Here is a 14,532-nt window from a genome sequence, read left to right as displayed (position 1 = left end):
TGGAATGTTGACAGTCTGATTGCTAGAATGGTCTTTCTCCTTGCAGTAGATGCAGCAAAAAGAGTGTTGGGAGTTTTTTGATAACTGCTTTGATTTCATTGGTTTAATTGGTCTGTTCAGATTTTCTGATCCCTCTTTGCTCATTCTTTGGAGTGTGTATGTTTCTAGGAATTTAATCTGTCACTTCTGGATTGTCCAGTGTGTTGGCATATAACTTTTTTTGTAGCATTTTCTTATATTCCTTTTTATTTCTGTAGTGTCAGTTACTTATCTTTCATTTTTGTAAAAAAAATTTTCTTTCTTTAAAACAGTATTTTATTTATTTTTAGAGAGGGGAAGGAAGGGAGAAAGAGGGAGAGAAACATCACTGTGTGGCTACATCTCACATGCCCTCTACAGGACCTGGCTTGCAACCCAGGCATATGCCTTACACTGGGAATCAAACTGGCGGCCCTTTGGTTCACAGGCCAGCAGCACTCAGTCCAGAGCCACACCAGCTAGGGCTCATTTTTTATTTTATTTATTTGTGGCCTTTTTTTTTTCTTGATGGGTCTAGTAAACAGTTTATCAATCTTATTTATCTTTTTAAAGAACTGGCTTTTGGTTTCATTGTGTGTGTGTGTTTGTTTTAGATTCTATTTCATTTAGTTTCGCTCTGGTCTTAATTTTCTTTCTTCCTTCTACTTTGGGCTTTTTTGGTTGTCCTTTTCTTATTGGTTTAGGTATAAGGTTAGATTGTTAATATGAGATTTTCCTTGTTTCATGAGATAAGCCTGTAATGCTATCAATTTCCCTCTTAGAACTGCTTTTGCTGTATCCTATAGATTATGGGTTGTCATTTTCTCATTTTGTCTCAAGGTACCTTTTGATTTCTTTCTTGATCTCATTGTTAACCCATTCGTTGTTTAGTAATGTGTTACTTAGCATCATATGTTTTTCAGTTTGTTTTTTCTGTAATTGATTTCTAGCTTCCTATATGAGGGTTGGAGAAGATGCTTGAAATGATTCCAACCTTAAATTTACTGAGTCTTGTTTTACAGCTTAATGCGTGGTCTGACCTGGAAAATGTTCTATGTGCATTTGAAAAAAATGTATATTCTGCCATTTTAGGGTGTAATGCCCTATAAATATCAATTAAATCCATTTGGTCTAATGAGTCATTATTTCCTTACTGATTTATTTTTTCTTTTGGTCTGGAAGATCTGTCCATTGATGTCAGTGGAGTGTTAAAGTCCCCTAAATGACTGTCTTACTGTTGATCTCTCTCTCTCTTTATGTCCATCAGTATTTGCTTTATAAATTTAGGTGCTTGTATGTTGGGTGCATGGATTTTTATAAGGGTTATTTGGAACTCCTGTATTGGTGCATGAATTTTTAGAAGGGTTATTTCCTCTTGGTGGGTTTAAAAAAATCATTATGTAATGACTATCTGTGTCTCTTGCTATAGCCTTTGTTTTAAAGTCTGTTTTGTCTCATACAAGTATTGTTTCTCCAGCTTTTTTGTTTGCTTTCACTTGCATGAAATATCTTTTTCTATCCCTTTACTTTTGGTCTGTATGTGTCTTTTGTTCAGAGGTGGCTGGCTTTCTTGTAGACAGCATATATGAATTTTGTTTTCACCTTCACCTTTTTCTTGGAAAAACATTTCTTACTCAGTTTTAAATGATGTCCTTGCTGGGTAGTCTTGTTTATAGGTCCTTGCTTTGCATTACTTTGAATATTTTGTGCCATTCCTCTGGCCTGCAGTGTTTCTGTTGAAAAATCAGCTGACAGACTTATGGGAGCTCCTTTTTATGTAACTAATGATTTTCTCTTGGCACTTTTAAGATTATCTCTTTATCTTTAACCTTTGCCATTTAAATTATGAAGTGTCTTGGCTTGGGCCTCTTTGGGTTCATCTTGTTTGGGACTCTGTGGTTCTTAAACTTGTAAACTTTTTTCTAACTAGGTTAGGATAGTTTTCAGTCATTATTTCTTCAAATAGTTTTTCAATTCCTTGCTCCCTCTCTTCTTCTCCTTCTGGTACTCCTATGGTGTGGATGTTCTTAGGCTTGATGGCCCTAGACAAATCTCCGTTGTTTTTTTGTTGTTTGTTTGTTTTAGCAGTAGTTGCATCTTGGATGAACCTCATTGGCTGTGATACTGCCACTGTTTTAAAGCTCAATTCATTTTTCTTTATGGTGTTCTTCTTGGGTGTTTTCTTCTACCTTGTCCTTCAAGTCACTGATTTGGCTCTCTGCTTTACCTCCCCTCTGCTTTATCTCATCTGTTGTTGATTCATTTTAGTGTATTCTTCATTTCAGATATTGCATTCTTCATTTCTGACTGGTTCTTTTTATTGTTTCTCTGTTCTTTTTTATGCTATGTAAGTTCTGAGTTCATCCATTTTCTCCTTAAGTTCACTGAGTATCATAACCATTGTTTCAAACTAGGTATGTGATAGTTTGCTTGCCTCCATTTTGTTTAGTTCTTTCTGTGGGGATTTTTCCTGTTCCTTCATTTGGGGCATGTTTCTTTGTATCTCCATTTTGTCAGCCTTTCTATTTTGTCAGCCCCTCTGTGCTAGGTAAATCTGCTATGCCTCCCAGTCATGGTATAGTGGCCTTATGTAGTGTCTCGTGGGACTCAGTTGTGCAGTCTCCCTAATCACCCAGCCTAGGTGCTCAGGGAATGTCCCTTGTGTGGGTTATATGAGCCCTCCTGTTGTACTTCACTCTTGATTGTTGTTGGCTTATTTGTGGTTGGTTTTGGCTCTCAGGCTGGCTGGCTATGAGGATTGATCCTCATCACTGTGTCCGAGCTTCTGTGCTGATGCTGACTCCATGAAGTAGAATTCACCCCAACAGGATCTGGTGCTGGCAAAGATCTCCTTTTTAGTGTGCTACTTTTGGAGCTAATTGGGTTGTGCTCTGGTGTGCTCTGAAGCCCATCACTGTGTGTGTAGGTTCCAGGGCCTTTGGGGACGGACTCTGGTGCAATTAAATGCCAGATGCTGTCTATAGGTAACCAGCCTTGGGTTACCTGTCTGAAACTGCAAAGTGATCCCCAGAATTTATCTGCCTCTGTCAGGTCTGGGTGCATGTGGGAAGAGCCAAGCTGCTACCAAAGTCTCCTTCCACCTTCTCTGGGCTTGTGGGCAGATGAACAAGTGTCTCAAGGAACCCCGAGGTCCACCTCTGACTGCCAGCTGCCTGTTACAGGGAAAGCCTATTCGGTGCATGAGTGGCATGAGATAGGTTCTCAGCGAGTGGTGTTCATCTGGTTGATAGAGACTTAAACCTGGTGCCAGTGCTGGATCTGAGGTCACTCAGCAAGTCTTAGGGTATGCCAAAGCCAGCCCTCCCACCTGGAACCTGTGTCCTTTTCTGGTGGGTCAGGGTCTCGGGAGTCATTGGGATGAGGCCCGCAGAGTTCTCCAGGCTAAAACCGACCAAGATTTGGCGGTGTGGAGTGGGAGCTCTGCATAGGAACAGAGGTGTGGCTCAGGCACACAGGGAAAAATGGCCCTCCTTTGCAGCCCCATATGTCAGTGTCTTTCCATGTGATTGGCACTGTTGAAGCCTTCCTGAAACTCGTGGAGAGCTCCTCAGTAAAGTCTGCACCATGGGCCTAGCCTGGAGTCTACAAAAGACTGGGAGCAATCATAGCCAGGCAGGGCCTCCAGGGGTCAGCAGGGAGGGGCTGTTGCCTCTCTCCAGGCTGATGTTAAATGGAGGGGAGGAATTGACCATGGATGACGTGGGACAGGGACCCAGCACAGGGACGCTTGCTGCTGTCACTTCAGCCCTACCCCTGTAGCCATGCCACTTAATTTCTCCCTTTATGACTTTGGTCCACCCCGAGCAGTTGTTCTTCTGTAGAGCCCAGGGTGATTCCTGTGACTGATCTTCTGTCCACTGACCCATCCCACTTCTTACAGGGCTGATGGAATCCCTACTGTTTCTCACACCCAGTCTGAGAAAGACAAATACCTTATGCTCTCACTTGTATGTGGAATCTAATGAACAAAATAAACTGAGGAACAAAATGGAAACAGAGGCATGGACACATGGAACAGTTTGGACGCTGTCAAAGAGGAGGGGAGGCGGGTACTGCATGAAGGAAGGTGAAAGGATAAGCCAAAGAACATATATGCACGACCCATAGACACAACAGGGTGGTGGTGGCGGCCAGGAAGTAGAGGGAGAGGGGGCTGGGAGGAGTGGAGTAAAAGGGGACAAGTGGGGTATCTGTAACAGTGCCAACAATAAAAATTAAAATTAAAAAACAGATGTAAATAAGTGCCCACACAGATATATTTTTAATTTTAATGGGTAGCTAACATTTGTAAATTGGAAAATTTCACCTATAAAAAGATTTTGTTTTTTTTTCCTTAGAGAGTTGAAGTCTGGAGTACTTAGGTCTGTATTTCTTGGTAGAGCAAAGTTGTGATTTTGGCCTCTTCAATGGACTGTTCTTTATTAGTTTAGCGTCGCCACCACTGTTTAACAGCACCTGGCCTTCTGCACTAATTTTTGGTATCATTCTGGCACTAGGTGTTTGTATTTGTGACTTTTATAGTATGCTAACTAGGAAAATTGCTCATCATTTCTGATAGGCCTTTTTTGTAATCTTATATCAAGATTACAAAAGTTGAGCTAATGTTCTACATATCTTTGTTGGCCAGATTGGCCTTCATTCTTATTAGGCATGGCAGTGTTTTGGGGATTAAATCTTCTAAACTGTGTTTGCCATAACCCTTTACAAAACAGTATCAGTATACCATAGCTTAATTGTGGTCACTGCCCTTTGGCATTTGTTAGGAACTGAATCATTTATAATCTAGTAGTAATTTCTTATAATGAAACAGCCTCATAATTGCAAATTAATGTTTGAAGTTAAATATAGATTCCCTTTTATCATTAATATAGTATAACAATATACTACTGTTAACATATCATATAGTAATTCCTTATTAATATAGTATTATAATTCCACATAATTTGCCCATGAAGCTTATAACCAGGTCCCCCCAAAATTCTGGATTTGAAACTTGCTAGATGAAATGCCACTGACACATTTGACTAAAATTTTGAATGTAATATTTTTTGTTACCTGGAGGAACCCAGTTTTTAAAAAATGTAAGAAGTTAGCCCTGACCAGTGTAACTCAATTGGTTGAGCATCATCTTGAAAAATCAAAAGATTCCCAGTTCGATGCATATGCCTGGGTTGCAGGCCCACTCCTGGTTGGGGCCCATGGGAGAGGCAACCAATTGTTGTTTCTCTCACATGTCAATATTTTTCTCCCTTTCTTTCTCTCTATCTCCCCCTCTCTCCAGAATTAAATAATCAAAAATTTTTTTAAAATGTAAGAAGTTAAACATTTGGTGGGATATGTAAGGAGACTTTGTATAATTGGCAGTAAGGATCAGGAGGAAGCCCTTTGTGTATTTGTACAGGGGTATTTTTGTATACTCCTACTAAAGAAAAAAAAAGACAAATTAATTTACAATTAAATTTACAATGTTCCAAGAGGATTCCTTGATGATTTAATCATTATTTAAAATTGTTTGGCAAATTGTGTCACTTTAGGTAGAGGAAGCTAAACAAGAATTACAGGAAGTTGTGGAATTCTTGAAAAATCCACAGAAATTTACTGTGCTTGGAGGCAAACTTCCAAAAGGTAAGGTATCTTTTTTTTTTTATCAGACTTGATGTAAAAAAATAGTATAATATATTACTAAGTCAATTTTTATCAGATTTAGCTGATTAAAGTTTAGAGTTCTTAATTGCTATTTTATAAATAAGTGCTTATTCTGAATATACTGGTTTACATCTTTTGGGGGTAATTTTAAATGTTATGATTTCAAACTTGAAATGAATTTGCAAGAATAGGACAGAGAACTCTATACTCAGCCCACACTCAACAATTTTAAATATTTTGTTCTATTTGCTCATTTACTTTCTTTACATGTTTTTTAAGCAGTTGAAAGTTATAAATATATCATGCATGCTTCTTTAGTCCTAAATATCTCATTGTATATTTCCTATGAATAAGGATATTTTCTTTATACAGTTCCAGTACAGTTATTAAAATAAGGAAATTTAGCATTACTCCAAAACTTACCAATTCACAATCATATTCAAATTTCAGTATTTGTCCCAGTAATACCCTCTGTAGTTTGGTTCCCTCATTCCCACTCTCACCCCAAGCTCAGGACCCAATCCAGGTTCACATATAACGTTTAGATTTTTCTTTAATCTGAAAAAATTCCTCAGTCTTTTTTTTGTAGGGGTGTGGATGCTTTATGATCTTAAAAACTGTGTAGAATACACATAAATTTATAGAATGTCCTCAGTTTGGTTTTGTCTGGTGTTTTCTCACAGGTACTCAATATGATTTTTAATTATTATGTGACATTGTGATTTATAATAAAATATATTTAGTCTCAGTCACTGTTTCAAACACAGAGATCCTAAAACTATTGGAATTTCACAGTGAAGAGAGCAATGAAGATATGTTTTCTTGTATTAATGAGGTAACTTTTGGAACACACCTGAGGATGGGGGCAGGTTGCCAGGAGAACCTACCCTGCTCTTAGAATGTTGGAACATTTAGTACTACCCACCCACCCATTTCCCCACCCCTGGGGAGTGAGAGGGGCTGTATGTTGAGTCATTGTCCACTGTCCAGTATCAATCATGTCCATGTAATGAGGTCTCTGTAAAAACACAGAAGGATGGGGTTTGTTTGCCCTACCATCTGGCTGTTCTTTAGTTAAGAATACTATAATAAACCAGTAATCTACTAAGTAAATGTTTCTCAGAGTTCCGTGAGCTGCTCTTGCAAATTAATCATACCCAAGGAAGGAGACATTGGAACTTTTAACCAGCTTGTTGGTCAGAAGCACAGGAAACAACCTAGTCTTGTCACTGAGATATCGAGTGGGGGTGGGGAGACTGAGTTCTTAACCTATGGGATCTAGTGCAGTTTCCAGATAGGTAGTGTAAGAATTGAGTTAAATTGTAGGATATCCATCTGATGTTAGAATTGCTTGTTGGTGTGAAGGAAAAACCCACATACTGGAATTGGGTACAGAATTATAATGAATTAATGGTGTCCTTTATATGGTTGTACTATACTTTAACCATTTATTTCTAATCTTTTACTTTTGAAATTAGCACTGTGATGATCACCTTAACATCTTAAGGCTTTGTTCATAAGCTTAATTATATCCTTAGGACAAATTCTAGTTTTATTAATTTGTCATTTATAGGTTATTGTAGATTCCAATGCTGGAAATGGAGACCATGAGTTAAAGAGGGCATTCCTATTTTTAAGGCTTGTTTTTAATACTCTGTAGTATTTTTACTGAGAATGTTCAATAGTATATAAAAATAATATGCACAAATCTGCTAATTTAGGATTCATTTATTAAATCAATACTGTAATGTCATAGAAAGAATATTTAAAAAAATAAAAATAATCACATTTTGCTTTCTGGTCACAAGGAATATTTCATAAATTTGTGGGGAAGTCCTCGGGTAGTAAGATATAATCTACAGAAATTGATTGATGATGATTTAAACCAGTTAGGAACTATAATAATATGAAAATACAAGAACGGTCTATTTTTTTAAATGCTCACCCAAGGATATGTTTATTGATTTTAGAAAAAATAGAGGAAGAGGGGAAAGAGAGACAAATATTGATGTGGGAGAAACATCAGTTGGTTGCTTCCTGCACATAACTCCTACTGGGGATTGAACCTACAACCTTTTAGTTTATAGAACAGTGCTGCAAACAACAAACCACCTGGCCTGGGCTAGGGATAATCTCAAGGGTATTTTTGAGCTGTACTTAAAACGGGCTTCTTAATGTTAAAATACATCATTAATACAGTTTTTTGCTTTTTCAAATGTAGTCTGAAAAATGAAAAATTATCTAAACCAGGGAATTCTGTTCTAACCTATGAAAGACTTGTTGTTATGACAATTTTCAAACATGTGGAAAAGTCAGAAAGAAAGTTGTAGACATTAAGTACTTTAAATACTGTGTTATACATCACCCAAGAGTAAGGACATTGTCCTAAATAAACAATAATTTATCCTACCAAATAATATTCAACCCTACTTTCTTTTTTAAAATATTTCATTGTTTATTCTATTAAAGTTGTCCTACCCTATTTTCTTAATATCATGTACTCTTTAGTATTTTTCAAATTTTTTATCAGATGTTTCTGGGACTTTTTAAAATGTGTTTTTCATGGAAGAATATCTGTTCAAGGTTTGTGCATTACATTTGTTGTCTAGTCTCTTAAATTCTTTTTATGTGAATTTTACTTGTTTAGTGATAAGTTTATTCCTTTCTTTGAATGTTCATTCTTGTTTATGTCTGATATGTAGACAGTACTTAGATCATACCGGAAAATGAGTTATGGAGAAGATCCTGAAGTGAATCATTAGTAGAGACAAATATGTTTTGTTGTTTCAAATTATTGGGCATTGATGTGCCTTTAACCTCAAAATTATAAAAATTAATAACTTTGGTTGTCAGATTTATATCAGGATTTGTTTTTGTTTCTTTTCTCTTTAATTTGAGTCATTCTTATATACTATTTTTTTCCTTTTAGGAATTCTTTTAGTTGGACCACCAGGAACAGGAAAGACACTTCTCGCCCGGGCTGTGGCTGGAGAAGCTGATGTTCCTTTTTACTATGCTTCTGGATCAGAATTTGATGAGATGTTTGTAGGTGTGGGAGCCAGCCGCATAAGAAATCTTTTCAGTATGTTTTAATGTATCTTTTATATAATACTAATTTTTTTTTAATTTCAGGGAAAGAGGGTTTCTTTTCAGGTTTTGTTTATTTTTAGAGAGGATGGAGGGAGGGAGAGAGAGAGGGACAGAAACATTGATGTATGAGAGAAACATGGATGGGTTGCCTTTTGCACAACCCCAACTGGGGACCTGCTGGCATCCCAGGCATGTGCCCCAATGGAGTGAACTTTCAGTTTTCAGGACAATGCCCAACCCACCCAGCCACACCAGTCAGGACAGAAGAGGGTTTCTTTCTTTTTTTATAAAAATATTTCATTTATTTTTAGAGAGAGGAGAAGAGAGGGAGAAAAACATCAATGTGTAGTTGCCTCTCACACGCCCCCTAACAGGGACCTGGCCCACAACCCGGGCATGTGCCCTGACTAGGATTTGAACCTATGACCCTTTGGTTCACAGGCTGGCACTCACTCTACTGAGCCACACCAGCCAGGGCAGAAGAGGGTTTCTCACCTTTTCTTTGCTACTTAAGATTGATAGTGAGCTGAAATAGCTATTGTGGGGTCCTGTTTTCGGGTAAAATACATATGTCAGATAAAACAGAACTGTACTTTTTTCACAAATACAGTCAGAATAGCTAGTGGTAGTGTTAGATTTGGTTGGGGACTGTGGAAAAGCTATTTTTTTAAATTCATCATTTCTGTAGAATGTAATTAACCTCTATTGGCTGTGTAAGGTTTCTACAACTAGGAATAAAGAGTGAATGAATACTCAGTTTTTATTATATGTCATTTTTTTATGTTATACTTTTCTTCTGAGGCTATTGTTCTTTAATCAGTAAAAAAAACCCCACAAAACCTTTTTTTGTGTGTGTGTATATTTTCTCCCTAATGAATATCTTTTGACAATCTTACAGGTTTAATATTATAGAATTTTGTTCAGAAAGGGTTGATTTCATTAAACTTATTTGAATCTTCTCTGTTTTCCTAGGGGAAGCAAAGGCGAATGCTCCTTGTGTTATCTTTATTGATGAATTAGATTCTGTTGGTGGAAAGCGAATTGAATCTCCAATGCATCCATATTCAAGGCAGACAATAAATCAACTTCTTGCTGAAATGGATGGGTAATTGACTCTTCCTGCCTTTCCAGTGTGGTGATATATTTGGTAACATTCAAGAGAGAGGGAAAATGTTATGTTTATAGGCAACAGAGTAGTCCCTCATGCAAGAAGTCAAGAGAAGCTGTTTTCAGGATTGTGTTGTTTTTCATTCTAATGGGGTAATTAATGTACCAGCTCCTTTTAATTGGTGATATCTACACATTTTTAACATTTATTTTATTGTGACAGGAAGGCAGCGATTCCTGCTGAGACTAGTAGCCTATTTGGAGATGTAATGGGAGAGCATGCTGGTCCTTGCACAATTTGTGACCAGACTGGAGTGTTGAGATACATTAAAAGCTTGCATCAGCATTCATAATATACAAAGCAAGAGTTGAGGTGCTTTGAAAGAAGCAAAAAAGTTTGTTGTATATATATATGAGACATTTTGGAACTAAATAGGAAGTCTAGGAGCAAATAATTTGAATTGATAAACTTGAAAATAACTTTTCAAAAATTAGGTGCCCAAGCTTTTTTGTGTCAGGACATTTCTTCCTAAGTAGAACAAATATTTTGCAGATATATAATTACAGATGATTTGGTAATTTATTATTAGCAGTTTTATTGATGTACACTGGCATGACATTTGTTCCTTTTAAAAAATAGATCATTTGGGGCATACAAAATACTAGTCCATTTTCTTTGCTGTTAAGTTAATGTTAAACAGTTTTGTGTTGAACATTTGTATGTGTGCTGTTTTAATTTTTAGTGAAAAGGTACTCTTTTTTAAATAGTTTCAAACCCAATGAAGGAGTTATCATCATAGGAGCCACAAACTTCCCAGAGGCATTAGACAAGTAAGTATTAAAAGAAGATTTTTGTGAAGTACTGATACATGCTGGAACATGGATGAACTTTGAAAGCATTAGGCTATGAGGAGGAATCCTATCAGAAACATCACATATTATGTGGTTCCATTTTTGTGAAATGTCCAAATTAGTTCATAGCAGTAGAAAGTAGATAGATTAGGGGTTGCCAGAGGCTAGGGAGATTGAGGAATGACTGCCAGTGGATATGGGGTTTCTTTTTGAGGAGATATGAAAATATTCTGCAATTAGATTGTGGTGATGTTGCACAGTTTGAAATATATTAAAACCCCCTGGATAATGCATTTTATTTATTTTTTAAATTACGAGAGAACGTTAATTTAGAAAGCCAGAGATGTAGAAAAGGTGAGCCAGGTCTCAGGAAACAAGTTAACAGAGGCAAAAGAAGGGCCCTCAGAGCTCAGGAAGAAGAAGGGCAGAGAGAAAGTGCCCGGGGTGAGGGAGGAGGGGAGACACTGGTGTTCTCAAAAGGGAGAGGGTGCACGGGTTGCTCACTTTACATTTGCTGGCATGTTAATTGTTTCTCCTGAAACCTATTAAAATAGCCTTCTGACAACTTACATACCACTCAAGCTTTTTTGAGTGGAGAGCATTTTAAAAATAAAATGTACTGTAGTTTTAATTTTCGTTGATGTTTTATAGAAGTGAGTCATATTTTTATTTCATCTAATGGTTTGTCTTTGAGACTCTAGTTTAACATTCTGCACTTACAAAGTTAAGATGGGTATGTGGTTCTCATAATAGACAAGTGTAGAATTATTGGTTCCCTACCTGACTGACTTGTACGCTTTTGTTTCTGGAGGCTGTGTACTGTCTAGATGCACACATATATCTGTGTATACCATTGTTCTGCCTTCCGGTTGTTGAAGCTTATGTGAGCCATTTTTACAAGGAACTAGTTGATACTTATGTTCAAAACTCCTTCTAAGCTCTGGTTGCATTGTCTTTCCATCCTCTCCTTAGAGTGGTAGTCCTGGTTAACTTGACATAGACAACTTACTAATTTTCATTTGTTTTGTATTCTTCCTTTAGCGCCTTAATTCGTCCTGGTCGATTTGACATGCAGGTTACAGTTCCAAGGCCAGATGTAAAAGGCCGAACAGAAATTTTGAAATGGTATCTGAATAAAATAAAGTTTGATCAGTGTAAGTCTAATTCCATGATACAAACATTGTTATCTTTTTTTTTAACTTTTTTTTTTTTTAGATTTTATTTATTTATTTTTAGAGAGGGAAAGGAGGGAGATAGAGAGAGAGAAACATCAATGTGCAATTGCTGGGGGTTATAGCCTGCAACCCAGGCATGTACCCTGGCTGGGAATCGAACCTGTGACACTTTGGTTCGTAGCCCGTGCTCAATCCACTGAGCTACGCCAGCCAGGGCAACATTGTTATCTTGTTAAAATGGTAGTAAGTCAGTCTACCTTATTGGAGCTTCTTACCTGATCAGTGTCTTAAAAGACCAGTTCCTTTATTTCTATTTTTCTTCCATTTATATAGCCTTAAAAAGAAAGTCCATATCATAATTAATGTATATCCAGGAGATTTTATAATTTAGAATCATGCTTCTAATGAAAGTTTTCTTTTGAGTATCCACATAGATAATACTTTAAGATGAATACATGTATGTTTTTTAAGATGAATGTGAAATATGAAATGATAGAAAAAAGTGTCTGTATATTATGAGCACTGTACCTCATGATATAATCACTTTGGTGCCAAAGGAGGGGAAAGCAACCTATAAAAACACAAGGGAAGGAAACATCCTAGACCAACCCAAATAATAAAATATAGCTATTAAAGTTGCAGTATTTTCAAAGCTATCAGAATCAAGTGATAAAACCAAGTATGTTTCCCATAGTAAAGGGTGCTTTCATATCCAAAGTATTCCAAGGTAAAACTTTGAAAACAAATTGTTGTCTGTGAGTATGCTTTTTGGATTTGTCATTAGGCCAGTAAAGATATAGGTCATAATTAAAGGTTTTAAAATTGCCCCATAAGTCTACATTTCTTTATTTTTCACAAAGTTATTTAAACTTAAGAACTTTTGTGATTGTCCCAATGTCAATTTTAATGGTATGTTTAATAGCAATTTTGGCTTTTTTCCCTTAGAATTTAGTAAAGGAAGTTTATTTTTTTAGTTTCATTAAAATAAATATTTTAGCCCTGGCTGGTGTGGCTCAGTGGATTGAGCACTGGCCCATGAACCAAAAGATCACTGATTTGATTCACTGTTGGGACACATGCCTGGGTTGCAAGCCAGGTACCCAGTTGGGGGCGTGCAAGAGGCAACTGATTCATGAACCTCACACACATTTATATTTTCCTTCCCTTTTTCCATCCTTTCCCCTCTCTCTAAAAATAAATAAATAAAATCTCCAAAAAGAATCAACCAATGAATGCATTAAGAAAGTGGAACAACAAATTGATGTCTCTCTCTAAAAATGAATTTAAAAAGTTAAAAAAATATATTTTATAGTTCATAATGGCTATTTTCTTTTTTCTTTGGAAATTTGAGTTCTTTACAACAAGCTTTGTATTAACTGTTTTGCAATTTTAATATTGTGTTCATGTTTTTATATAGCTGTTGATCCAGAAATCATAGCTCGAGGTACTGTCGGCTTTTCTGGAGCAGAGTTGGAGAATCTTGTGAACCAAGCTGCATTAAAGGCAGCTGTTGATGGAAAAGAAATGGTTACCATGAAAGAACTAGAGTTTTCCAAAGACAAAATTCTAATGGGTAGGTTTTCTTTTTTTCCTATCCTATACTATTCAGTATGTTAGAGAATAAATTCATTTTGAGATATTACGAAAAACAAAGAGGAACATGAAAATTTTTATTTGAATGTAGCAAAACAATTTGTCCTCTTACAGGCATATATAGATTTTATAATTATACTTTTTGGGGGGCATGGGTGTGCATGTTTTACACTTGTCTGATATTGTTGATAAAAGAATAGTTAATTTTACTCTTTTAAGCATTTACTTTTTATTTTAAATTTTGCATTGACTTCAAAACAAGTTAGTTATGACATTCCTTTTAAATTGGAAATTATTTTCTATAAATGGAATTAAGCTTTCTTTTCTGATATAAGAATTAAGATGATAGTTCTAACAATTTGGGTTTTCAGTTGAAATTGTTGTAGTTTACAATGTCTGTCCAGAAAAAGTCTCACCATTGTTAATATAATGAGAATGGTTTGCATGACATCAATGTAACCTGACAGCCAAGGATAGTGGACTGGAATGCACATGCATGAGTAATGACAACTTCACTGTACTTATTAGTCAGTTGGGGTGGTATACACTGTTGAGTGAGCATGTGTACTGTGTGGCCATCACATTCAAAATTACTGAGTGAGTATACCAATGAATCTGCCTCAAATTTGTGTTAAGCTTGAACATTTCTCTGTGGAAGCTATTTATTTGGATGATTCAGAAGGCCACAGCTGTGGACATTTGGCACCTGGCAGCTTCATCACAATAGTACACCCGCTCGGGCATCATGTCTCCTGTAGAGTTTTTTGGCAACACATTAAATCACCCTGGTGACTCAGCCCTGTTGCAGCCTAGACTTGGCACCCTGTGACTTCTGGCTTTTCCCAAAACTAAAATGAGATCCAGGAAAGTAGGGACAAGGCAGGTGAGGGTGATTGGGAGAACTGTGTGAGGTCCCAAGGTGTCTACTTTGAAGGGAACTGAGGCGTCATTGTCCTACATACAATGTTTCTTGTATCTTGTAGCTTCTTCAATAAATGCCTTTAGACTTCTGGCCGAGATGGAGGTGTAG

General features: G+C 36.7%; 1 protein-coding gene across 1 annotated transcript in view; it reads left to right on the top strand.

Moving 5' to 3' along the window:
- YME1L1 (YME1 like 1 ATPase) overlaps positions 1-14,532 on the top strand; it is a 61,896-nt gene that overhangs the window by 39,736 nt on the left and 7,628 nt on the right. Inside the window, exons 9-14 of the mRNA XM_045857984.1 lie at positions 5,574-5,664; positions 8,615-8,767; positions 9,748-9,880; positions 10,651-10,713; positions 11,776-11,888; positions 13,327-13,482. Coding sequence (XP_045713940.1) covers positions 5,574-5,664; positions 8,615-8,767; positions 9,748-9,880; positions 10,651-10,713; positions 11,776-11,888; positions 13,327-13,482 — 709 coding nt within the window. The remainder of the gene's footprint in view (positions 1-5,573; positions 5,665-8,614; positions 8,768-9,747; positions 9,881-10,650; positions 10,714-11,775; positions 11,889-13,326; positions 13,483-14,532) is intronic.

This window comes from Phyllostomus hastatus, unplaced genomic scaffold, assembly GCF_019186645.2.
Source record: "Phyllostomus hastatus isolate PE091 unplaced genomic scaffold, TTU_PhHast_1.1 phas_scaffold_1674, whole genome shotgun sequence".
NCBI lineage: Eukaryota > Metazoa > Chordata > Mammalia > Chiroptera > Phyllostomidae > Phyllostomus > Phyllostomus hastatus.
The sequence above is the reverse complement of the archived record's forward strand: the minus strand, read 5'-3'. Positions and strand labels throughout refer to the sequence as shown.